Here is a 23,862-nt window from a genome sequence, read left to right as displayed (position 1 = left end):
GCAGATTATTGCATGACAGTGAAATGTTTTACGCGATTTTCATCACTGAGGGAATTCAACCGCAGCAGATGGAAACAAAAGAGTCCAATCTAAATTCAGGTATTTCGCGAAAGAAGGCGGCGCAAGAAAGAAAAGCAGCGGCAAAAAGAGAAAGGGACAAGGCCTATTATCAACAAAACAAGGTAAAAAAGATTGCTCAAGTTAAAGAACGGCGAAAGAAATTGCAAACCGAGAAATCAATTCGGCCGCACACACGAAGCATTGCAGAAAAAAACAAACGCCAACAAAAAGCAACGGAGCACAGAAAAGCATCCCGTATCGCAGCACAAGAAAAAAAGAGAAAAGACAAGGCAGCAAACAAGAGAAAGAGTTAGAATATACCGTGAAAAGAAGCGAACAGAAGCACAAGAATTTAATAATAGCGTGGATTCTCCAGGTTTCGCAAACCGGACGTCGAAAGAACGTGCTATAGATAAAGTCAAGAAGACACTCCCTTCCACACCCCGAAAGAAGGCGGAAATTGTCCAAAGCATTGTCAAAAGCCGTTAGTAGTTTATGACAAAAGCAACAGGCAGTATGATTTGCTCATGTTACTGCATCAGTTGCATTGTGAATGATGAGGAGAATTGCACTAACAAGGCATGGCTTGATGAATGGAAGCTGGTGGAGCTAACCAGAGAGGGTGATGTGGCAACCACTCGACAGGCAACTGAAGCACCAATTTTAGACCATGATACTGCTTCCTACATAGCTGACCTGCCCAGCAAGGGAAGTACAGTTGCGATAGCCGCTGAAGATGATCCTGTCTACGACTTCTATCTCCTTCAGGTCACTTCTGATGGAGTTGAAGAACTTGACAGTAATGTCACAGATGACTATCAGTGTCATTATTACAGAGGAGACAGAGTTCTTAAGGGGCACTTTTACAATAAGGGAGAACATTCATGACATGACCTTCACAATTGACGAAAAACGGAAAGCGTTTGTACATGCTGCTACTGTCCGTCACATTTGCGGTGACCTACCAGTCAGAAAGAGAGGACGAAAGTCTATTTACAAACTCCCTTTAAAAGAAAATGAGGAAATCATTGCTTCAATGTGAACTAATGATTACAAAACCTCTTTTTTTCCATTTTTAAATTGATTTTCTTAAGATTTTATGAAAAACCAAAAATGTGCCACGCCCACAAGGGATTGTGGGTAATACCAAAATTAGTGTTATTAATGCAAAATAATAAAAATATTTACAGATATTGATTACAATGTACATTTTGATCAAAATTAAAGTCAAAAAGTGATAAAAAGTGAAAAAATAAAAAAATAGTTATTTTTGAACTATGTTACAGCAAATGGCTATGTGACTGTGCTACTCATCATCAATAGGTCATTAACAATTATTTGCTAAAGTGAAGGTGAATAATGGTGGATACTTACTGAGCTGCAAAGCAGCAAGGCAAATATCACACCAAGACTGAGGTGAATAATTTTTTTAAATATATACAACACAGAAACCAAAAGATTAGTTTACTTCTGTCAATATACCAACAATTGTTGGAAATTAACCTCTTGACACAGGAATTAGTCTCATCAGCTGCTTCAAATTAATAGAAATTTTAAAACAGTTACCTGTACGTATACATTAAAACTCACTTCTCTGGTGAAAAAGTTTTCCACTGGTTAATCCTATCAGTAGATTATTTAAAAACCAATGAGAACAATTTGTATCTGCCTTTTAAGAGTTCAACTAACATGACTTTTGGATACAATATTTTAGATCAGCAACCCTGTTCAAAGGAAATTTTTAAGAGTTCAACTAACATGACTTTTGAAGACAATATTTTAGATCAGCAATCCTGTTCAAAGGAAATTTTTCAAACTATTTTTTCTAAGCTCTTTCCATATTCCAGCCTAGAAATTACTTAAAGCCAACATTTTGTTTACCCATCATTGCCATAATCAATTTTTGTTCAAAGCAAGAGCTCTAGCTCTGTACTTTCCAAAAAAGTCATCACCATTGACATAACAGCCTTGCATGGATCTCTTTCCAGTAAATGACGACCTGCCATGAAGCACTCTCCAGTTACCCATGATGAGTAACAAACCTGGGACGAGTTTGAACCACAACTGGTTTTCAGGGTCACAGGTAAGTGCAGTGAATGCTTTCAAAGCTTTGTAAAATTGAGCAACGTCCTCATAATTCAAACGGTCCAGAGTTTGCATGTCGTAGTTGTTGAATCTTATCCTAGAGATTGTTCCATTGAAAGGGTCAAGCTCTATGATTGGTCCCTTGGCTTTCAAGTGAAGTTCCTCAGACTTGTATTGGAAAGGAATGGTTGTTGAGGTTAGAAAATCAAAGGAAACCCTGTCATCTTTCTTCAGCTTCTCTGCCACAAAGAATCCATCTACTAATGAGTTCATTCCCCCTGTTCCCTGATGTCCCACACAATGCAGCATCTGAAGCCCAGCTGGATTGGAGAAGTATGTGTTGTCTGTGTGCCCTCGGAGGTAACTTGCTGTGTAAGCAGTGTCAGCATGCTCCAGAACCTCATTAGAAAATTCCCAAAATTTTCCATAGTGTGTTTCCATAGCATGGCCACTCAACTTCTTGGATATTTCTTCAACAGCGTCAACTTTAGTTGGTGTGTTTTCTACAAATGCAAACCCATATTTTATGATGCTTTGAGACAGTGTGAAAAGCTGGTCATCACTCGAGACAACTTTGGTAAAATTAAAAGGGTTGGGAACGTTTGTTTCAATAGTGTCTTTATTCCACAAAAACAGTTGATCTATCTGGTCTGGTTTCTTCAACCCTGATGTACTTTGTTCTGTGTGGTAGGAGTGTTGTCTAAGCCATGCTGCATTAAAGCATGTTTCATGGCTGTCTGGCCACTGAACGCTTAAATAGTTCTCTCCAGGAATGGAAACGTTTGTTGGTTTAATATCGAGGGGTACATCTACGATGTTAAATTCTTTCTGAAAAGTAGCGGAGTTGTAACATTGTTCACACTGACAATGATCCCTCAACCAGATGTGGTGGAATTTTGCGATGCTTCCATCTTTCCATCTGATTTTCACAGCTTCACCATCCATGGACGCTGTAGAGATCGCGAGGGTGGAGTGAGGAGAAGATTTCCCTCCGGATTCTGTGCTGGTTCCACGGAACACGATATTTCCAGATCTTACGAAAGCAGGAGACTTACAAGGTATGTTTCTTTGCATACAACAGATCGCTCCCTTGGAAAGTCTATTTATTAAATACCTCATAGTCGACATTTTCCTATGCAGAAGCGATGAATCTGCGCCTCGCTAGTCAGTTTTTGTGGAGGCAAAATTCAGCTGATCTTTAGCGACTTTGTCGAGTCGATTACTACCACCATTGCACTTCCTTAGTGTTTGACAACGCGTGCGCGCATGATCTGCGCATTTTCAACGAGAAATTTCATGGCTTTGTGACCACTCCTTATTAAGAGTCGTCATTGGATGAAAACATGGCGGTGGCCAAACGAACGTGGAGATTAGAATTGTAACGTTTTTCGTGCGTTTTGGTCGATTTTTTTAGATCTGAAAGCGATATTGTTATTTTAAATAATGGAAGGTAGAGACAGAGAAGACTTTGATGGAGGAAATGAGTCCCGGGGCTTCACAAACTGGGAGAAACAATGCATTGAGCAGCTCGAGTCCCAACCCGATGTCGACGACATATCAGCAATTGAAAAAGAACAAGCCTTGCAGCGTTTGAGGAATCTGTTTCAGAACGCAGCAACGGCTTGTGCCCAGCTTTATAAAGGTTAGGCTTTTGGGGGTAAATTCGTTTGAGTTGTGTAGTCCCTTAAGATCCAGGTTATGGCGACGACGAAATCTAACATGTTGCTTGTATTGTTCTCTCTATGGCAGAGCGACAGAATCGGAGCCAAACTTATGATCGTTTATGGAGCCCTTTCCAAGACACTGCAAATACTATAACGCTTCTTTATAAAGGTATTTTATACAGGACTATTTGGTGCGTACGCTTTGAAACAGAATCGCAATTTTGAAGCGCAAGAGTTGGGTTTTACCGCTACGCAATTTATCAAAAGTTGCATCGGATCCCCTTCAAGAATTGAAGTTAATTAGAATTGCAGTGAGAGTATATTTTTAAGGACTTACGGTCTTCATTGTTTGTCTCCGCTACTTCTAAGAAATCTTGCGCGAATAAGTGTTTGGAAAGCTTTGAAATTTGATTGTTTTAGTGGATACAACGAGAATTCGTTAGATATTTGGACTTTGTGCGGCAATAAATGTCGTAATTTCTTATCTGACTTTCTTTTGCTATGGTTCACGGTAGGAAAAGTAGATGTGTTTTGAATTGCTTAGAAATAGCATGGAAATTATGGCCGGTTTGTTTTAAGAAGATCTGGCAAAGTTGGTCAATTTTGTTTATATTGAGAGTATTGCATTTCCAGATATTATTGTAATCCTTCTTGAAAACGACTTTGAGAATGAATAATCGTCTAATTATATGCTACGTCGAAAACCAATTGAAACGGTCTTATGGCTGTGTCAAGCGACGATGCAATCGGAAATGACAGCGTTCCTTTTCTTCCTAAGGATCATTAGATGTGAAAGGTTTTCATGCAGCATTCCACTAATTATTTGTTGCGAACAGTATCTCTGTTTCAGAAAATGTTTTTGAATGAGCATTGCGATTTTTAATTATGGTTGATAGGGTATAAAGAAATATTTAATTTGTCAAAAATGTTTTTTCCTTATTGAGAATTGGTTAATTTTTTAATAGTGAGGAATTCAGATTAAAAAAATAACTGGAAATATCAATTTCCATCGCAAGTAACAAAAAAGAAAGTGTGTGATACTTTTTTACCTAGTAGTGAACAAATTTGAGAAGCTTGGTCAGAAAAAAGTAGTCAGTAACTGAAAGTTAGTCATTTCAGCAAATATTTGAGTGCCTCTGTGGAGGTTACAATGTAATAAAAAGTGTAATTGATATTTCTTTTTCAGATGGTGCTGATGCTTATAAGCGCGGCTTGGACTTGGGCTTCCAGTCTGGATATCAAAAGCGCAGTAAAGATGTCCTTTCTTGGGCTAAGAAGAAAAAGAGAATTATTCTTCGTGAGGAGTTGTTGTCATATTTGGCTGGCCGTTCACCTCCAAGACGGAATCATGAGGCAAGGCACACTTCAAGTACAACGTTAGGATCAAATTCAATGGTTCTGCCATCTGGAATGGACTCTGATATTTTAGACACAGATGCACAGTACTATGGGACACCTCTAGATACCTTTACCGTTCGACCTGAACTTAATACAGCTGCTTACCTCTCTGCTGGTGGGGGCCTGAATTCTTATCATAGTCCTCGCCGCAGAAGCCACTCTGACACAAACTTTGGCGATACTGAAGTTAGGGAAGGAAGAAAACGATCAGCATGTTCAACAGACATTGTTATGGAGTCGCCTTCACACAAACGAAACCGCTACTACTAAAGAGATTGCCATAAACATTATTTGTCCATAAATTTTTCCAAAATAACAGTACAAGATGAAAACAAGCTACTATGTTACTGGGAGATTGAAGTTTCAGTTTTGTAAAGATTTTGGTAAAGTTACCAAGATTAACTGAGTTGTGCTGTGTATGATGAAAATGATTATAGTAAATAGTGTGTTGAAATACTATAAACCTGTTATCACAGCAGTCTTTCTTCTAAAACAAGCATTCTGAGACAGAAGCTCATACCCATACCCAATGAGTCACAACTACTTATTGGGACAAATAACTTGTTTAAGTTCAAGCTTCTCTCTTAGATACATCTGTTTCAATAAGTTTTGAAGTAGACAGCAAAAACCACAAAGTTGGAGGTTAATGGAAGTTCAATCTTTAGTCTCATGTTGTTAATTTGAAAGAAAATAGTAGGCAATTTAGTTTCATGTAAAAGGCAATTTTGCTGGTTGCAAGCTCTAATTGAAACCTTGTGTATTTCAATAGTAGCAGTAACTGAAAAGGAAGGAAGCTGTAAGGTAAAAAATGATTTTATTTAACCTTTGAAACACGACAAATAACAATTGATGATTTTACTGTCCAAACAAGACAAATCAATGGAAGTGAGGATCAGCAGTCCATCTTCTATTTACTTGCTCCCCTATTTAAAAGCATGAAAAAAAAATTTTATCCAAATAACAAAGCTTCAAGCTGAAAAGTGCACAGCTTTACCTTCAGTGCAAAGCTTGAAGGCTTAACAGTGTTGCGCTACGATGTGCAGGTCATCATCCCATTGTCCTCAGATTTAACTGCTATCCCATGATATGGGTAACAATTGGCTTTTAGATGTACAGCTGTAAAGTTTTTCACATACTAAAACAAAAAGTGTTGTGCTTTTGTACACAGCCCTTCTGTGGTCTTAAGGTGTACCATCTTGATTCTTTAGAATGTTTATTTGTGGGAGGAAAACTACAAACAGAAGAGCTGTGTTGCAGGTGATGGCAATATGTTTATACTTTTAATAATATTTTATTTTGGCTTCAACATCAGCATAACAGTTGGGAGAGAGAGAGCAATGGGCAATGTTAATTCTACTGAAAAGTGAATTTTAATAACAAATCAGGCCAATTGTACAATGCTTCAAAAATCTATTTCCACTGTTCCTCCTGCAGCTTCCAAAGCCTTTTTTACTTCTTCAGCTTCTTCTTTGCTCACATTTTCTTTCACATTTGTTGGTAGCTCATCAATAAATTTTTTGGCCTAAAAAAAAAAAGGATGATAAAAATTACACCAAATTCTGCAAGAGTATGAAGTAATCATTGTAGAGATGTTTCCCAGGACCCTTAAAATTAACTCATAGAGACAACCAAAGGTTAAATCTGGAAACCTGTAAAGGGTTGGTTGTAAGTTGTCACAACAAGCTCCAAGTAATATTTATTTAGTCATTCAAGTAATTGCACTAAACAGCTTTGTTTCTATGGTTTGAACTATGCAATATCTTCAAAAAATCTATGAGTGAACTCAGGGACAAGTGAGTGATATTGTATGCTCAAAAATTTCAATAACTTCAAAATGTCATTTTGAAGGAGTTTGGCATACATCAAACCAACAAATTTTTAACTGTCTCGAAAACAATTCAAAACATGTCACTCTCAAGTTTAGGCCTGATAACAACCTTGAAAAATGTTTTCATACCAAAACATTTGTTGCCTCAGCACTGTTTAATTCTTGAGTACATGTCAAGACTAAAGGAAAGGTTTAATTTTATTGAAATTTTAACCATACATCAGATTGGTTCACTTTTTTCGTCCATTGTTTTTAGATTGCTTTACTGAGTCTGTGAACAAAACACCCTCAGGAATGTTGAGCAAGACAACCTGCTTCATGAAAACACTGCCATTAGTTACCATTTCTTTAGGCATAAGTTATAGTGGAGCTGGCAGAGTGTAGCCCCATAATTATACAAAATAGTAGTAACCCATCAAGCCAAAAAAATTTGGATGTACAACCATACGACTGTACGACTGTATGACCATACGACTGTACTAGGTGCTACTTTTAACATGCCTGGTCAACTGTACCGCAGGCATGCCAATGCCATGGCTTTGTTCAGTAGTCCAGTGGTCAGAGCTAGGGCTCCAAGTCGGACGACCTGGATTCTAGTCCTGGCCGGAACAAGGCATTGTGCCCTTGAGACGTGCAGGAAAAAAAAAATGCCAGCTCCACTTTTAGGCTTGGCTAAATCTATATATTACTCTTACCATCTATAATCATGTGTTTATATTTAAGTAACTGATAATGGAGACTTTCCATTCACCTGAACTAAGTTAAGCCCTGGTACAAGATTCTTGATTTCCTTTATTAACTTGACTTTGTTTGCAGCATCAAACTGAGTTAACCTGACGATGAACTCTGTTGGAGGAGGTCTCTCCGGTTCAGCATCTACCTCCTAACAAATGAAAATTGTTTTAACTCTTTCACTACTAAGAGCTTATTGATAATTTTCCTTAGAGGCTGCTTTACAAATCTTATGATGTTAGTTTGGAGAATTTAGTATTGGATCCACTAATAATCCCCTGATTGATATTTTTCTTTATTCTCATCACTTTTCAGCTTGATATTGCATCAAAATTGTAGAGAGAAATTCTATCTTGGTCACTGATGGGAATTGAAGAGCTAAGCCCCAGTAAAAAAACTAAAGTAATAATGTATCCTTTATTTAAACATGATAGGATTTAAAGCTCAAAGCTTGTGGGTTCATGTGAAAATAATTACAATATGAAACTTATTAAAATAGGGATAACATTACTTAGTATACAAAACACAATATACTGTATTTCAATTCTTAAGAGTTCTGTGGATAAAAATGGTTTCTTCCAATGTGGGAAACCCCTGAGGTAAGGTTTTTTTAGCCAGAGAACCCCGATTCAATCAGAAATGTTTACCCAATAATTTAAGATTACAATGACATATGTGATTTGGCAAGTCACCTGGGCTGGTGCAGCTGCAACAGGCATAGCTCCCATCATTGGCATCATTGGAGCACCCTCTATTTTGAGTGTTTTCTGAAAGACCAAATAAAAGTGAACTTCAACTGATTTGTCCCCCAAAGGTCAGTAGCCTGCATAGCAGTGTTTAATGTTTCATTTTAGCCCAAGCACATCCCATTCCCACAAAACCCTCCTGCTCCACTGGAGCTTATCCTGCTTGGATGAAATGAAACAGAGAGGATTACTACACAGGCTAGCCAGTTGCCTGGGTATATAATAACCTTTTTAAGTTCTATTTGAATGTTTACCCTTTAATCTATTTGCTTGAACTTTATGCTGTTGATTTTGTGGAGGGTAAACAAATCAAATAAATTAACTATTTTTTAAATGAAACTTAAACTCCAAAATGATGGCAAAATTTACTAATCGCCAGAGATTCACAAGTGATGTAACTTTGATTATCTCATAGACGAAGACAGTCAGCCTCTTATTTTAATTTTTTCATTTTGAGATAAACCATACCTTTGTCGTAAGCAAAAAATCTCCAAAAGAGCTCGAGTCTCGAGCCAGTTTAATTAAAGGGTACCAATAAAAGATTTTTATCATTTTTTACACTTACAACAATAACGATAGGAAACTATCAATGGAAATCTACGAAAATCTGTATTTCTAAGCAATCGCCGAAAATTATTTTAATAAGAATCAAAATTAATTACAAACATCCCTAAAAATTCAATTTAAAAATTGTTAGAAAAGGGATTTACCTTTAGCAGCTCATTCAAATCAGCAACTTCTATGAGTGTAAGTTTTGATATTTCATCCACAATATTTGTGATCTTTTCAGAATATTCCTTAGGCGATTCATCGGGCGAGGGAGCTGCTAAGGTTGAATTATATCGCGTACAGAACCGCCATCTTTGGAGGGACACACACCACGTGCAACTAGAAAAACAAATGTCAATTACGTCATGAAACTCTTTTGCATTAATTTGAACGCTCCAGCTTGAGATCGTACCTGAGACTGCCATAAAATCGATAAGTACACGCTCTGGATGATGTAAGCAGTCTAAATGCCTCGATAGTGACTCTGGCCGCCATGTTGTAAATCCAGGAGTGGATCATGGGAAGTAGCATGAGTCAGAAAAGCACTGGGCCCCATTTGTAAACTGCAAGTTCTTATGGAATACTTGGTCAGCTGTGGAACACCTGATAATCAGGGGGAAATAACACTTTTACACTCATGCAGAGGTCACAGCGAATGAAAAACGTGAGCACAATGAACGCCGAAAATACCCCACTGATCGTTACCCAGGACGATGTAAGTTTTTCTCGCTACTCTCAGACATTAAGTGACGCATATTCATGCGCAATTTGCCAAACTCAGGTTTTAACCACAGACCATTGCTATTCTGTAGCCGTTTATTCAAAGTTCAAGTCTTCCTCGTCGAAGATATGTCACAGAAGAACCCAACAGTTCGTACAGAGAAGTGAGAGAGATTAGAGAGGTGAGGCATTCATCAGAACTAACTCGCAGTACGATTATTGTATACCTCGTTGTTACTGTTTTTATAGCGACAATCTTATCAACGTTTATTTGAATAGTCAGCTTATTTCTCTTTCAGAGTTTATCCAAAAATGGTGTCGCGGCAGAACCAGGAAGTCTTCAGAAAATATCTTCAAAGTACGAGGTATGTAGTTATTATTATGAACTGGGCGATCAAGTGATGTAACCTCACATGATCATTTGGGTAATTGAACCCCTATACCTCATTATATAGAAACGGTAACTATAATAATTGTATTCAGGACATCTCATTTTTTAAAGGACACTGACGAATGCAAATTTTTATGAAATGGCAGGCAATTCAAATACCGCAGATCTTACCATTATGGGAGAGTAAATTTATGAAACCAACTGGGGGTTACTATTTGCACTTTTTTGTTTGATGCATGGTCACATGTGCAGCATCAGATGTTTATGTATATCTTGTCATGTAAAAGACAGATGTTAACTTCTGAACGTAATGGTAATAAATCCTCTGTTCAGCTCACCTTGAACTTGTTCACAATAACTTGAATTACAACATCAGTGAATAAGATTCACCAAAAGTCTTTTGAACCATTTGAAGTTTTGGGAAAATTTTCTCCAGTGAGGTTTTCATGAAATGAAAGGAAAAATTCAGAGGTCACCTATATTTTAGGGGGCAAATCATGTTTAGGCTGGTTCATAACTTAAGGAATAATTCACATTGAACAGACATTAGGCAGACATTTAGGCCAGTTCATAACTTTAGGAATAATTCACATTTAACAGACATAATAGTAAGAGGTCCTAGTAGTGGCAGTGGGCTGCCAGTAACTGGCATTTATTGAATCTCCTGGTGTATCTGTTTCCATGGATTGGCAAGCATTTTTTCTCTCTCTCTTTCTAGTTATTGGGCTGTTTGTTGTTTTATGTTTCATCCTCCCCTAACCTAGCCACCCTTCAACCCTTTATCTGCAAAACAAAATTCATAACTATCAAACTGTTTGGTTTTTAACAGAGCTTGGACTATGATACTCCTGAAAATTCACTTTACTTCAGAGAGCAGAAGTCCTATACCTCAGAGGTAAGTAAAGAGGTAGCAGTTACTACATCTTGAATGATAGGATGTGTCTCAAGGAGTCGTTCATTAATCACTTGACCACTTTTGTCGCAAGATATGTCAAAGGCTAACATTAAGTTATTCAGGTAATTTGGTGTTTACAACTGAATTGAAAACATAAATTAGCCACTGCAAAGGGTAAAAAAGCTGACATTTCAAGTGTTAGCACTTCATCAGAATGATCGCTCTGACAAAGGGCTAACGCTCGAAATGTCAGCTTTTTTACCCTTTACAGTGGCTAATTTACATTTTCAACTCAGTTGTTAACTCTAAATTACCTGCTATACTCTCCCACCGACGCAACACCACAGTTTCTTTAGAAACCTACCCCTTTATAACTTTAAGTTATACTCTGATGTCCAAAGGGATCAAGGCTGGATACTGTATTCTTTAGAGTACAAATATACTATCCTGGCTAACTAACGGTTTTCATTCTTGACGTCTTAACCCTTAAACTCCCATAAGTGACCAAGACAGACTTTAGACTTAAAAAAATTCAGTACAATATCAAGCAGACAAGTGACGAAAATGAAGGAAAAAAAAACAGTAAGGGGATTGTTCCTTGATCCAATACCAAATTATGCAAGCTCACATTATTTTAAAAAAAACTATATGGGAGACAGTAGGGAGAATTAATAAGGAGATCTTGGGATTGAAAGGGTTAAGTTGTTTGAATTGATAAAGAAAAATAGATAAAATTTATGTAAATTAATGTTCAAAAAAAAAATTTTTTTTTTAATTTCTTTTGGCTCAATTGCTATTGATTCTATATCAAACTGTTTTAATTTTCTTCACATATTTATGTTTGCCTATTATGAAGTCTCTCACTATCTCTAATATTTTGTGTAACAGCTTCACAAATATCTAGCATTGTTTACTGTTGTCTACAAGAAATTTGTTTTGTATTTTTAGTTAATATATTAAAAAATTTTTCTTCTATTATTTTGTCACAAGGAATATCAAATTTTTTTCTTCAGGAACGCCTTCGAGTTAACATTAACAGATGGGTCGTTATGTTTATCATTGGATTTGTCACTGCAGTTATTGCTTTCGCTATAGATGTGTTGATAATAATGTTGGCAGGGTTTAAATATAATGTAATTAAAGACTGTATCCTTTTTTATTACATGCATCAAATGGGTTTGTTTTAGTTTTGCTTGTTATTTTTATAAAATTATCTGTCTTATGAAAGGTTGGCCAGAAACTGAAAACATTTTAATCAAAATCTACCAGTTATTGGACAGGTTTCTTGACACAAAAAACTAGTTAGTGAGTTGTAAGCTTGCAAAATCTTTCAACTTACATGTTATAATATATTTTGTTTCATATATAATGAACAAACGACTGTAAAAATACATTGTTTGTCCAATCAGAAACAAGAGCAATTAAATACTTTACAGGGGAAGGCAATAAATGGCTTCCAATCTTTGAAATGTGTCAGTCAGTAGGTAGTGTATAATAATCTTAGCACTAGGTACAAAATAAAAACATTATACCATGGAAAGTGCTTGAATGATTTTTATTCACTTGTTGCAATGCATTAAAAAACTCACTCATTTACTGCACTCACTCGTTTGTTTTTTTATATATCATAACTCTTGAAAAAAAATTGTTCATGAACATTTTCCATGGAATGATCTCTATTTATTTTTTGAAAGCAAACAAAATATTCAAACAAACAAACCCAAAGTCACCCCAAAAAAGTGGATTTAAATGGAAATGAATAACAAAAAGTTAGACAGTTACTGGTGGTAATTCCTTTTTTTTTATGACAGAAAAAGTTGTTAGCATTGGCAATCTGACTATTATTAAAATCGTACTATGTAATATGTCACTTTCAAATTTTTCAAGGAGTTTTAGATTGTTATTGAATTTTGCTGTTCACAAGATGTTACCATTTTAACTGTGTTAAACAATTCTTGACTTTATGGTAGATATTAGCCAATGCACCAGCGGAAATTGTATGTCCATTCCTTACTCATTATGGGTTGTACTAGATGCTTTTATGGTTTGCATTGCAGCTTGCTTGGTTGTTTATGGAGAGGTAATTGCTAAAATCTTCTGATATTTTGCAGTATCATATTACCATGACAGGACGGAAAATTCGTGCACTGTAAGTACCTCCCTTTGTCCCATACAAAGCCTTAGAAAACTTTTCTAAGGGTTTGTATGGGGACAACGGGAGGTACTTACAGTGCACGCATTTTCCGTCCTGTCATGGAGGTTTTTTAGATTTTTATTGAGTTAACCCTTTAAATCCCATGAGTGACCAACACAGAATTTCTCCTTACAATATCAATACAATATCAACTAGATATTAAGTGATGAGAATAAAGAAAAGTATCAATTTGGGGATAATTAGTTGATCCAATACTAAATTCTCTGAACTAACACTATAAGAATTGTATGGTTGCCAGTAAGGAAAATTACAAATTTGATCTGAGAGTTAAAGGGTTAAAACATTGATGATATTACATAAATATGATCTCTTATGCCCCATTCACACCAAAGCTTAAACATGTTTAAAAGTTGTTTTGTTAAACACAGTTTAATTTTTTTTTTCTTCATAGAAACTATTTAACCGAATATTTTTGACTTGAATGTAGCACATTGGAAATGCAAGTTAGCTAGTACTTGAATCCAATGGAAAATCAAGTTTTTCAGTTCTCTGTTTATAATTTTCATTCAATGAAAACCAGTTTAACAAAACATGTTTTGCTGGTGTGAATGGGGTATTACTGTGAAGTGATAATCAAGAGACTGACCAGGGGTCTTTTGGAATAGAAGTTATGTTGTGAAAAATTAATGAAACAGCCATTAAATGAATGTTTTCAGGAGAGATATTTTTTTGTTAAACGATGGTTATTTTCTTATTGCTTGGTTTCCTGGCATATTATGTATCAGTCATTTAAAATTACATTTTTTATTAATAATTCAAATAAATGTATCCTCTCTGTTCACAAAAAAAATATGATTATGATATTACAAATACTTTTTTCAGCCTGTGGCAGCAGGGAGTGGTATTCCACAAATCAAATGTTACCTCAATGGGGTGTTGGTACCACATGTTGTGAGAATAAAGGTAAAGAATTGTGATCATTTCAAGATCTTTTGGTGTTACTTCTTTTGTCAGAGAACTTTTTTTTCTCGTACTGTCAATCAATACATGTAATTTGAAAGTGAAGAATTTTCAGTTGGACAAGGCTCCAGACTTTTACAGCATTCTTCTAGACTCTTAGCTTGCTTAGTCTGCTATGATCGTGTATCATCAATAATGATTATTATAATATTATTAATATACTTATTATTGATAAGAATACATGAAAGTCATATATTTGTACTGCGGAAAATACATTTTAAGCAAATGAAGATCATCGCAGTATATACTCAACTTAAGCAGTTGAGAAATAAGGCCTGAAAAAGGCCTATCACACCTTCTCCATCTACGGGTATATAACGAACTCACAATTGACCAGCTCCCAGCTGGCTTGATAGCTCAGTTGGTTAGAGCGCTGCACCGGTATCGCAGAGGTCATGGGTTCGATTCCCGTTCAGGCCTGAATTTTTTTCAGGCCTTATTTCTCAACTGCTTAAGTTGAGTATATACTGCGATGATCTTCATTTGCTTAAAATACTTATTATTATTAGATTAGAGATATTCTTGGATTGTTGTCATTAATTTTGAAATAGAGTGCATTAATTGCTTAAATTTGTTAATTCTTTAACTTAATTCTTTGTTGTCCTCTGTTCCTATCATTGATTGGGTACCCTGTGTCTTATGATTACCTGTCCATGTGCTTTTTTTTTCAATTAACAAATGCTTTCTCTTCCTAGACCTTGTTCTGCAAAACAGTTGGTGTTGTATTTTCAGTGGCAGGCGGCCTGGCCTGTGGTAAAGAAGGTCCCATGATTCATTCTGGAGCTGTAGTCGCAGCAGGAGTTTCACAGGGAAGATCTACAACCTTCAACAAAGACTTCAAAATGTTTCAGTATTTTCGGGAAGATCATGAAAAAAGAGATTTTGTTTCTGGTGGTGCTGCTGCAGGAGTGTCAGCAGCTTTTGGAGCACCTGTTGGTAAGTCAAATAAAACAAAATATCCAGACCCAAATTATGACAAGATATCTGTAAATCTATTGAATATAAAATATCTAGACCCAATGACAAGATATCTGTAAATCTATTGAATATTAACAGTCCTGGCCTCTCCCTTGATTAGGTGGGGTTCTCTTTAGTTTAGAAGAAGGAGCAAGCTTTTGGAACCAGAGCCTGACGTGGAGAATGTTTTTTTCATCCATGGTTTCCACTTTCACTCTCAATGTCTTGTTATCTATTTATAATGGCACCCCTATGGATCTCTCAAACCCTGGACTTATCAATTTTGGTTCATTTGAGGTAAGTTTCCACAGTACTACTTATTAAAAGTAGGTTTGAGCTCATTAAAAATTTTTCAAAGTTACCATTTTGCGACTGAAAATCAGAAAATGGTGGGTGAAAATAAAATTTTAGTCCCCAGAGGCCAGCAATCATTTCTAAAAGATGTAGGTTATGACATCCCAAGATGTAACAATCACACAGGCAATTAATAAGCACTTGTAATATTTTATACAAGTTTGTACCACACTTTAATGCAAGATTATGAAAAATTAAAAGGAGCACATGTTGCAGCATGCTACTTGACCCACAAACATTGGCCAAACTCAAGCTTTCCCTACAAGTTTTCTTCCCATGCAGAGCACTTGGCCAGTGAGAAATCCTTGATCCTTTACCAGTGAATCTTAATTAGAAGTGGTGTATGAACTCTGTGTTGAGTTGTGAGGAGAAACTGTGAAATTAAGTTCACCAGTAGAAGGTTGTATTATTAATTACCAGTGGGTAAAAGATTTCTATGATCTGTTGATCATTTAATTGATTAGTATACATTCATGCTTTCATGGAGGCCTATTTGAAAGTCTAAAGTGTTCTACTTTTGTTGCCCAGGGTCAAACATATGCAAGCTACGAGATACCTTTGTTTTGTGTAATGGCAATAGTTGGTGAGAATTTTTGTTTTGTATGAAAAAATCACACACACTTTCTAAGAAGCTTGACTGTAGATTTTTAACAAGTGAAATATATTTTGGTTTAATTACTTCTTATTGGGTTAAAATGATTCGCAAGTGTCAAGAAGGGGTTACAAAAAAATCTTGTAATCGATAAGTTTGAAATTTATGTAAACTCAAAGACTGAAAGTGATAACCTGAGTATTATGCACCCAATTGTCATTACAACTATAATTTTAATTTCTTTCTTTGCTTATTGTTTTCAATTTGTAATCATTTCTTAGGTGGCTTGCTTGGGACACTTTTCAATGCAATCAATCACCGTTTGTGTATATTCAGAATGAGGTATAATGTTTGACTATCCTTTTTAGTGAACATTTTTTTTGCATGAGTAACAAAAAATATTGCAAGCTTGGGTTACTGGTTTAACCCTTTAACTCCCAGATCAAATTTGTTAGATAGATAGATAGATAGATAGACGTTTATTAATAATACCTTAATAGCAGCTGGAAGCTGAATTACAAAGGTGTACAAATTATATAATAGAACTATACAATAAAATCAAACCTAAAAGGGAACTAATTTACATATGGGCCCATATACAATTGTAATAGATGTCAATTAAAATGTCTTGCGCTTGCTGGAATGAAAGTATCTCTGAACCGATTTGTTTTAAAGGAAACTCTAAATGGTCTGCGTCGTCGTAACTCCCTAAGTTGATCTCGGTTGTCGAAAGGCAGTAAGTGGTACAAACAATCCAAGGGATTGGAGACGATGTTGTTAAAGAATTTTAGGCAAAGGTCTTCCCTCCGATCCCTTAGGGTTTTCAGCTCTGCCATCTGAAGCACTTCTCTATAATGATTATCATAACCGTATATAATTTTCAAGGCTCTCTTTTGGACCCGCTCTAAACTTAAGCTCAAATAATCGGGGAGACTATAATGGTAGACCTGACATCCATAAAGTAAGACGGATTGAATGCAAGCAACATAAAAATTCACTAATTCTGGTGATGGTACCTTAGCTCGCTTTAACTGAGTTAAAAAGTAAAGGCGCTTAGCGGCCTTTTTAATCATCTCAGTAACGTGAGTGTTCCACTTGAGGTTGTCTTGAAAATACACACCCAGTAATTTCACGACACTGAAGGCGCTAACCTTAGAGCCATTAATTTCTATGAGATCGTAGGCAGGAGGGGAGCGCACGAAGGAAACTCTTAGCTCATTACATTTTTTCGGATGAAGTTGAAAAGAGTTAAGTGTTGACCAGGTAGCTACTTCGTTTATCATAGACTGAGCATTGCTAGGACCACCCTTGCTTATGATTTCATACACTGTCGTGTCATCTACATATTTTATACAATCACTGGCTGATGGTACTTTCAAATCATTTATCATAACCAAGAATAGCCACGGTCCCAATTTTGTTCCCTGCGGTACTCCTGCTCGGACCGATCCCCACTCTGAGAGACAATCATGTGCAAGTTTGACCCTTTGTTTCCTATCTTTAAGAAAGGCTATTATCCAATTAATGATGTAAGGGTTGATGTTGTAGGTCGAGAGTTTCGATAGCAAGAGGCTGTGATCTATCAGATCGAAGGCTTTTCTATAGTCCAACGCAAAGATCCGCACGGTGTTCCCCGTTCCGTCTGTTGCTTGCGCCCAATTGTGCATCAGGTTTATCAATGCATGCGCAGTGGAGGATCCTGGAATACACCCAAATTGATCGGGTTCCAGGCGTTTCAGAAGTGCTGGTTTCACATGTTATTCCCCTTACTGTCAACCATACAATTCATATATTGTCAGTTCGGATAATTTAGTATTGGATCAACTAATTATCCTCAAATTGATATTTTTCTTTATTCTCATCACTTATCTGGTTGATATTGTATTGATATTGTAAGGAGAAATTCTGTGTTGGTCATTCATGGGAGTTAAAGGGTTAAGCATTTCTCCCTGTTTGATGATTTACTGACTGGCCTTTCTGTATTACTGTCAATCTAAGAGTTTTTATAAGTTTCTAATGGTGATGTTTTTTGAGCATTCACCCTTGGTCTTTGAATGATGAAGGGCAAACATTCAAAATGTCAGATTTCAGAAGTTGTTATGAAGGCCAGTTTACAGTATCAAGTCAGTTGACAAACATATTATCTTGTATATCACCCACCAACACAGTACCACTGACAGTTTCCATGAACAAAAACTTACCCCCTTTTTTCAGAAGGGTTGTTGTAGGTACAAAGAGCTTTGTGAAAGCTGTAGTTTGAGCCCTAAGTGGTTCATTGGTTGTGTTCATAGATAAAACACTTTCTCTTGCAGTGCTTTTCTTAACCTGCATAAATGGGTATCAGAAAAACCTTAAAAAAATCCTTGAGGTCACCTGCCATGGCCAGCAGCATCCCATATAGGAGCCAGTAGAAATACTGCTTATTATTTCTTTCCAACAAAACCAGGACAAGCCGTGGCCACTCTTGCCTTTAGCTTTGATTTCAGACTTCAAGTAAAGAGAGCCATTTAATGAGAGAAGTATAATACTTGTAATATTGCCCTCAATTTTATTTCCAGGTATGTGAGAAAGAACTGGCTTCGTGTAGTTGAAGCAATGATAGTTTCTGTGATGAGTGCAACTTTTGCTTTTGCGTTGATCTACTTCTATGATGACTGCAAACCAATAGGAGCAGCAAACATCACCAGACCATTACAGGTGCATATCGCCTTCTTACCCTAACATCAGTATGCATATTCTCAAAACTGCTCTCTATACATTTCCGTTTCTAACGATGAAGAGATTTTGTTTAATGATCATAATCTTTTCCAGATTACAATCGTTTCCTTCATTCTCTTCAATTTAAGGTTTAATCTCATGTGTTTTACTACACTTTGATTTGTGCTCTTGTTCATTGAGCAAACACAGATAATAAATATGCCAAATACAAGACAACACGAGTGAAGGTAAATCTTGATGATCTTTCACTTATGATCTGTTTCAATTAGTTTTTCTGCCAAGATGGTCAATACAGTTCTATGGGGACCTTAGTATTCAACACACCTGAGGAGTCCATCAGAAATCTTTTCCACTTGGAAGAGTGTAAGAAAAGGTTTTGAGAATGTTTTAATCATAATCTACAGGCTGGGATAGTTCAGGAATTGACAGATTGTAAGAAGTTGATTGGATTTAGGTAGATTGGTGAGCCAAGCTTTGGTGGCAAACGTGTAGAAACTCAGACTAGGTTTTAAGTATTACTTTCAGTGCACCCTGTTTTCAAAAATGATGCTAAACGAAGGAATACAGACATACAATTTCGTTAAAAGTAAAGGTATGTATTGAGTTTCAAGAAAAGAAACAATATGAAGTATTATGGCCGGCAAAGTTAGTATTATCATTTTGTATGATGTAATTTTATTTATATTCACCAAAGGCAAGTACCCGCACTTAAACTGGCAGTTATAGCTCTATAAAATTATTCGTTTCATCAAATAAATTATCGTGAGGAAATCTTTCCTCCCTGTCAGGCAATTGCTTGGAGGGGTGTTAAATTCTCTCAAGTTGGACATAGAGCGGCAACTTGTTCCCAATTAATTTATCACCCACAAGGTAACTTTATGACATTTTTCTTTTCAGTTTCATATGATATGGCGACGCTAGCTGGTTTTGCTCCAATCTACTTCTTACTTGCCACTTGGACTTATGGTTTGTTCGTTCCCAGTGGCCTTTTCGTGCCTTGTATTCTTACCGGGGCAGCCTGGGGACGTCTCTGGGGAGTGGCGTTGAGGAAGTTGTTTCCAAATGGGAACTGGGGTCATACGGGAAGTTACGCACTTATAGGAGCTGCTGCTACTCTTGGTAATAGCATAAGTGAAAAACACCTTTCTCTTACAATTTACAAAACATGATGCTTTCGAAATTGCTGATCTTAGCAGTATGCAGGACGCGTGTTATATATGAGCTTCGTAATGAGCCTTGCTCACCACAGAGTCTCTGTGGCTCAGTGGTAGAGCATGGGAGCTCAGAATCTGAAGGTCTGAGGTTCGATTCCTCACGCTCGTGACAAGACGAAAAACATCTTTCTCTATAATTAAGGTCAGCTTATAAAGGGAGGATTGACCGATTGACTCACTGACTAATGGATTGACTCACCGATTGATTGATATGTGCAAGATGGTTGAACAACGTGAGAGTTTGGATACAATTAAAGTAATAAATTCTTGCAATCCTGTTGTGGTCAATGGGGGAATGTCTTGCCGCCCATGTGCCCCCGACCTTTCCTCTCAAAAGTAACCGGTAATAACTGTCCTGTTTCTCATTTAGGCGGTGTTGTCAGAATGACGATCAGTCTGACAGTTATTTTAATGGAGGCAACTGGAAACATAAGTTTTGGTATTCCCATCATGATCGTTCTTATGATCGCTAAATGGGTTGGTGATTTCTTCAACGAGGTGAGTTGACCAGCTGTAAGTCTTCAGGCCCCGAAGTTTTGCGGAACTGACGACTTTTATTGGGGAAGCTGTTCATGTGTTGACCCCATGTAACCCCCTCTCTCCCCCTTAACATCTCTTTCTCCTCCTCCCCCCCCCCCCCCCCCCACGGTGAAAGACGCAGATGCGAAGATAAGTTCCCCCCAAAAAACGATTCTCATAGGCCTGGGTTCGAGCCCCTTACCTGATCGCTGTAACTTTGTAACTCTTTGTTTGGTAATGGCGATCTGATGGATTGGCAGCTTATCCGATCCAGCGATAATAAACAAAGTAGTTGAAAAACTTAACCGTGATGCATTGACATCTGTGTGAAGCTTAAAGTTCGCGCCCTCTCTTGTTCAGGGTTTATATGACATCCATATCAAGTTGCAAGGTGTCCCTTTGCTTGGCTGGGAAGCGCCATCGATGGCCGTCGGATTGAATGTCAGGTAAGCTTGAACTGAGGAACCTTCTAGTGACGCCTGTAATTGAAGACTTCTGCGGGTGTAGTAGTTATTGCGTTAGAAGGATGCTTGTACCACGTGGGGTTCTCGACCAATCAGATTTCTGTATTGAAAATCGAGTTGACTTTTAAGGGGAGCGGATCATGAAGTACGATGACGTCACGCAATCTAATAAGTTGAGACATTCAATAGCGTCTTGTGGTACAAGCATTCCGCTCTCTCATTGGTTAATACTCTTGTTAGAGTCTGTTACGAGCCCAAGAGAGCTAAACCTTCCAAAATACTGATAGGATATTGAGCTATTTAGCAATCCCAAAAGTTGTGACTTTTCAAAAATAACGACCACACGCCAATGGTCGGGGCTGGAAATGATATTAAAAAAATCGTTCTGACAGCTCGATCGCTCAACTTTTCACGGAACACGCTAATACGTTTGGAGCTAAGTTTTTTATTTTGGCTTATTTAAGTCATGTTCGTTTGATTTTCTCCTCAGTGATATTATGAGTCAAAAAGTAGTTTGCTTCAAATCAGTAGAGAAGGTAAGTTCGATTATTTCTCCACAGCTCACCGCTTTAGCTTGGATTTACATCCTACGAGCGAAACATGTTCAATTATCCACCTTCTTCCCTAACATTTCCCAGTCTGTGGGTTACTCCAACATGGATTTAGTTTGTGCTCATTTTTGAAAGTTCGTCTTAATTAATCTTGGAACTTGGCCTGAGAAATTTTTCTCCCCTCTGTCAAGCCCATTTCCGAACTGCCTCTTGTTTTTATTACATTTGGAAAGTGTTTCGTCACAGTAAGCGGTTCAGTTATGGAACGACCTAACCTTTGCGAGAAAAATAATGCGCTCACGGTTTTTTTAGGTAACCTCCACGAATTTCTTGTAAATCTCAAGGAAGTTTTATCATAGGCCCTGTATAAGCCTTGTATTAGCTTCTGCCTTTTACTAAAAGAGTGACTGATTCCCGACGATGAAGTGGAAAGCTTTCGGTTATTAAAGGATGTCTACCTTAACTCTCTCTCTCTCTCTGAGGTTGTCTGAGGTAATTTTGAGGCGTTTAACTTAACCAGTTTTCATCTTGTCAGGTTGGACGAATAGTTGACGTATTGAAAGACACAAGCTCTCACCACAATGGGTTTCCTGTAGTTGATTTCCTTGAATTAAGAGAAGGAGAGGTATGCTTATTTGAGCTGTTTTTATACTTTGTTTAATTCAGGTAAAAGACACTTTTCCATCGCTTTGTTCTTTCGTTTCAGGAATCCAGTAATGCAGACAGAGACACGGCCCCGTTCGGGACTTTCCGCGGCTTAATACTAAGATCCCAGCTTATTATTCTTCTTAAACAAAAGGTAAGAAAATGAAGCACATAAATGTCTAGAAGGATACAAAATCAGAGATCCCAGAAATTAATAAAGTGTTCCAAAGGAAGATCATTCTGTTGAGAAGCGTCGAAGGGAAGAGCTCGAGGTTGAACTTTCGGATTTGATTCACGACAACCTGACACTTGATCGGGAGCTTTGTCATTTTGCGCAACAAGCAAAATTGTGGCAAGAGCTCGAGAATGAGACCTCTTGTCTGGCTTTGTCAGTCGATAATGACTCGGCACGTACTCAGCAAATATCGGAAAGCGTCGAAAATATCAGCTTGGTTAACGATGACTCGTTTGTTCTTGTAAATGAAGAACTGAATCGCCAAAGCAGTGTTGTGTCGGATCAAAGCGAGGTTGAAGTTTTAAATCCGTTGCTTTTTCTCATTCTATTTAATTTCTTCCTTTTAGATATTCTCTGAGAATAGTCGCCAAGGGAAAAAACATAATTTGATGTTGCAGGATTTCAGAGACGCTTATCCGCGATTTCCTCCCATCCGAGTGAGTATGGGTTCGAGTGAAGATGTTGAGTTTATCTCTCTTGCTTAAAGGTTCTTCAGACGTACCTACTTAACTCGAACCATTGGCAAGCTTATATAGAATTTTGCGTCTAAACCAAACATAAGTGTTGGAAATTAATTTTTTGTTCCCATGATGCTTCTGTGGCTCATCGTGCTAGCGACTTGAATTTAACAAAGCTGTTCACATAAAATAGAGGATCTCTTTTTGGATTTATATTTTTGTTTGTTTTTGTTTTGTTTTGTTATGGGTTTTTTTTTTATCATTTCGTGTATTGGCGTCTTAGGCATTGCGGTTTGAGGGATCACTGATAAAGATTTCTCAAAAATATGATATAATTTCATTTCTCCTCGTGATTGTTCAATTGATGCGTAGTTGCTTTTTTTTTGCAGAATGTCAGTATATCAAAGAAAGAGAGAGACTGCTACATGGATCTTAGACCGTTTATGAACCCAAGCCCCTACACAGTGCATGAAGTGAGCTCTATTTTCCTAAATACCGTCGTAGTTTTCAGAACATTTGCTGTGTAAAGCCGATATGAAATGTAAACTATGTTCAGGTCTCATAACGCCCTTACTCTTTTATTTCAGAATGTATCCCTTTCGCGTGTTTTCAAGTTATTTAGAGCTCTGGGACTCAGGCATATTGTTGTGGTAAATGAAAACAATGAGGTGAGTAGGGTCTGGAAACTAGCTAAATGTCGGGGTCGTGAAATTGTTTCTACTCACGCGGCCTTGGTGCATTTACATGTTAGAGCGAGTTCCTCTAAGTTCTTTGTGTTGTGATTTAACAAATTATCGGCGTGATTCCTCTGGCACATTTCGAACTGAGCTGGGTAGTCCTGATAGTTGAAAGCGTATGCGGTTAGATGTGAAAGCATCTCGTTGCGCGACAGTAAACAAAAGAATCACCAGA

The 23,862-nt window shown here is 37.2% G+C and overlaps 4 protein-coding genes across 4 annotated transcripts in view; 2 read left to right on the top strand and 2 right to left on the bottom strand.

Annotated features, from left to right (window-relative positions):
• Window positions 1-1,092: 1,092 nt before the first annotated feature.
• On the bottom strand, window positions 1,093-3,415 carry LOC113664613 (uncharacterized). Its single transcript, XM_027180237.2, has one exon. The coding sequence runs from the start codon at window positions 3,271-3,273 to the stop codon at window positions 1,957-1,959; it is 1,317 nt and encodes a 438-aa protein (XP_027036038.2). The 5' UTR covers window positions 3,274-3,415; the 3' UTR covers window positions 1,093-1,956.
• Window positions 3,416-3,451: 36 nt separating this feature from the next.
• On the top strand, window positions 3,452-5,670 carry LOC113664634 (HUWE1-associated protein modifying stress responses). Its single transcript, XM_027180261.2, has 3 exons — window positions 3,452-3,787; window positions 3,895-3,978; window positions 4,996-5,670. The coding sequence occupies exons 1-3, from the start codon at window positions 3,589-3,591 to the stop codon at window positions 5,475-5,477; spliced, it is 765 nt and encodes a 254-aa protein (XP_027036062.2). The 5' UTR covers window positions 3,452-3,588; the 3' UTR covers window positions 5,478-5,670.
• Window positions 5,671-6,478: 808 nt separating this feature from the next.
• Window positions 6,479-9,610, bottom strand: LOC113664635 (large ribosomal subunit protein bL12m). The gene is made up of 5 exons (XM_027180262.2): window positions 9,475-9,610; window positions 9,224-9,401; window positions 8,460-8,534; window positions 7,787-7,918; window positions 6,479-6,729 (listed from the first exon to the last, which is right to left on the bottom strand). Exons 1-5 carry the CDS (start codon window positions 9,591-9,593, stop codon window positions 6,610-6,612), a joined length of 624 nt encoding a protein of 207 aa, XP_027036063.2. The 5' UTR covers window positions 9,594-9,610; the 3' UTR covers window positions 6,479-6,609.
• The window catches only part of LOC113664632 (H(+)/Cl(-) exchange transporter 7), a 15,252-nt gene continuing 996 nt past the window's right edge, over window positions 9,607-23,862 (top strand). The window contains exons 1-22 of the mRNA XM_027180259.2: window positions 9,607-9,777; window positions 9,875-9,964; window positions 10,082-10,147; window positions 11,003-11,068; window positions 12,082-12,214; window positions 13,039-13,148; window positions 14,106-14,186; window positions 14,939-15,179; window positions 15,322-15,497; window positions 16,083-16,137; window positions 16,428-16,488; window positions 18,705-18,843; window positions 19,134-19,227; window positions 19,762-19,983; window positions 20,449-20,576; window positions 20,958-21,043; window positions 21,552-21,597; window positions 22,148-22,237; window positions 22,319-22,411; window positions 22,840-22,929; window positions 23,340-23,423; window positions 23,538-23,618. Coding sequence (XP_027036060.2) covers window positions 9,700-9,777; window positions 9,875-9,964; window positions 10,082-10,147; window positions 11,003-11,068; window positions 12,082-12,214; window positions 13,039-13,148; window positions 14,106-14,186; window positions 14,939-15,179; window positions 15,322-15,497; window positions 16,083-16,137; window positions 16,428-16,488; window positions 18,705-18,843; window positions 19,134-19,227; window positions 19,762-19,983; window positions 20,449-20,576; window positions 20,958-21,043; window positions 21,552-21,597; window positions 22,148-22,237; window positions 22,319-22,411; window positions 22,840-22,929; window positions 23,340-23,423; window positions 23,538-23,618 — 2,310 coding nt within the window. The 5' untranslated portion in view covers window positions 9,607-9,699. The remainder of the gene's footprint in view (window positions 9,778-9,874; window positions 9,965-10,081; window positions 10,148-11,002; window positions 11,069-12,081; window positions 12,215-13,038; window positions 13,149-14,105; window positions 14,187-14,938; window positions 15,180-15,321; window positions 15,498-16,082; window positions 16,138-16,427; window positions 16,489-18,704; window positions 18,844-19,133; window positions 19,228-19,761; window positions 19,984-20,448; window positions 20,577-20,957; window positions 21,044-21,551; window positions 21,598-22,147; window positions 22,238-22,318; window positions 22,412-22,839; window positions 22,930-23,339; window positions 23,424-23,537; window positions 23,619-23,862) is intronic.

The sequence above is a fragment of the Pocillopora damicornis genome, chromosome 10 (genome assembly GCF_964200805.1).
Source record: "Pocillopora damicornis chromosome 10, jaPocDami1.2, whole genome shotgun sequence".
Lineage (NCBI taxonomy): Eukaryota > Metazoa > Cnidaria > Anthozoa > Scleractinia > Pocilloporidae > Pocillopora > Pocillopora damicornis.
Note: the sequence above shows the minus strand (reverse complement) of the source record. Positions and strands in the feature narration are given on the sequence as shown.

Coding starts and splice junctions, on each gene's coding strand:
- LOC113664613 (XM_027180237.2), bottom strand. CDS start 3,273: ATGTCGACTATGAGGTATTTAATAAATAGACTTTCCAAGGGAGCGATC.
- LOC113664634 (XM_027180261.2), top strand. CDS start 3,589: ATGGAAGGTAGAGACAGAGAAGACTTTGATGGAGGAAATGAGTCCCGG. Junction 3,788..3,894: donor TTGTGCCCAGCTTTATAAAG/GTTAGGCTTTTG, acceptor TCTCTATGGCAG/AGCGACAGAATCGGAGCCAA. Junction 3,979..4,995: donor TATAACGCTTCTTTATAAAG/GTATTTTATACA, acceptor TTTCTTTTTCAG/ATGGTGCTGATGCTTATAAG.
- LOC113664635 (XM_027180262.2), bottom strand. CDS start 9,593: ATGCTACTTCCCATGATCCACTCCTGGATTTACAACATGGCGGCCAGA. Junction 9,402..9,474: donor CGATTTTATGGCAGTCTCAG/GTACGATCTCAA, acceptor TTGTTTTTCTAG/TTGCACGTGGTGTGTGTCCC. Junction 7,919..8,459: donor TTGCAGCTGCACCAGCCCAG/GTGACTTGCCAA, acceptor TTCATTTGTTAG/GAGGTAGATGCTGAACCGGA.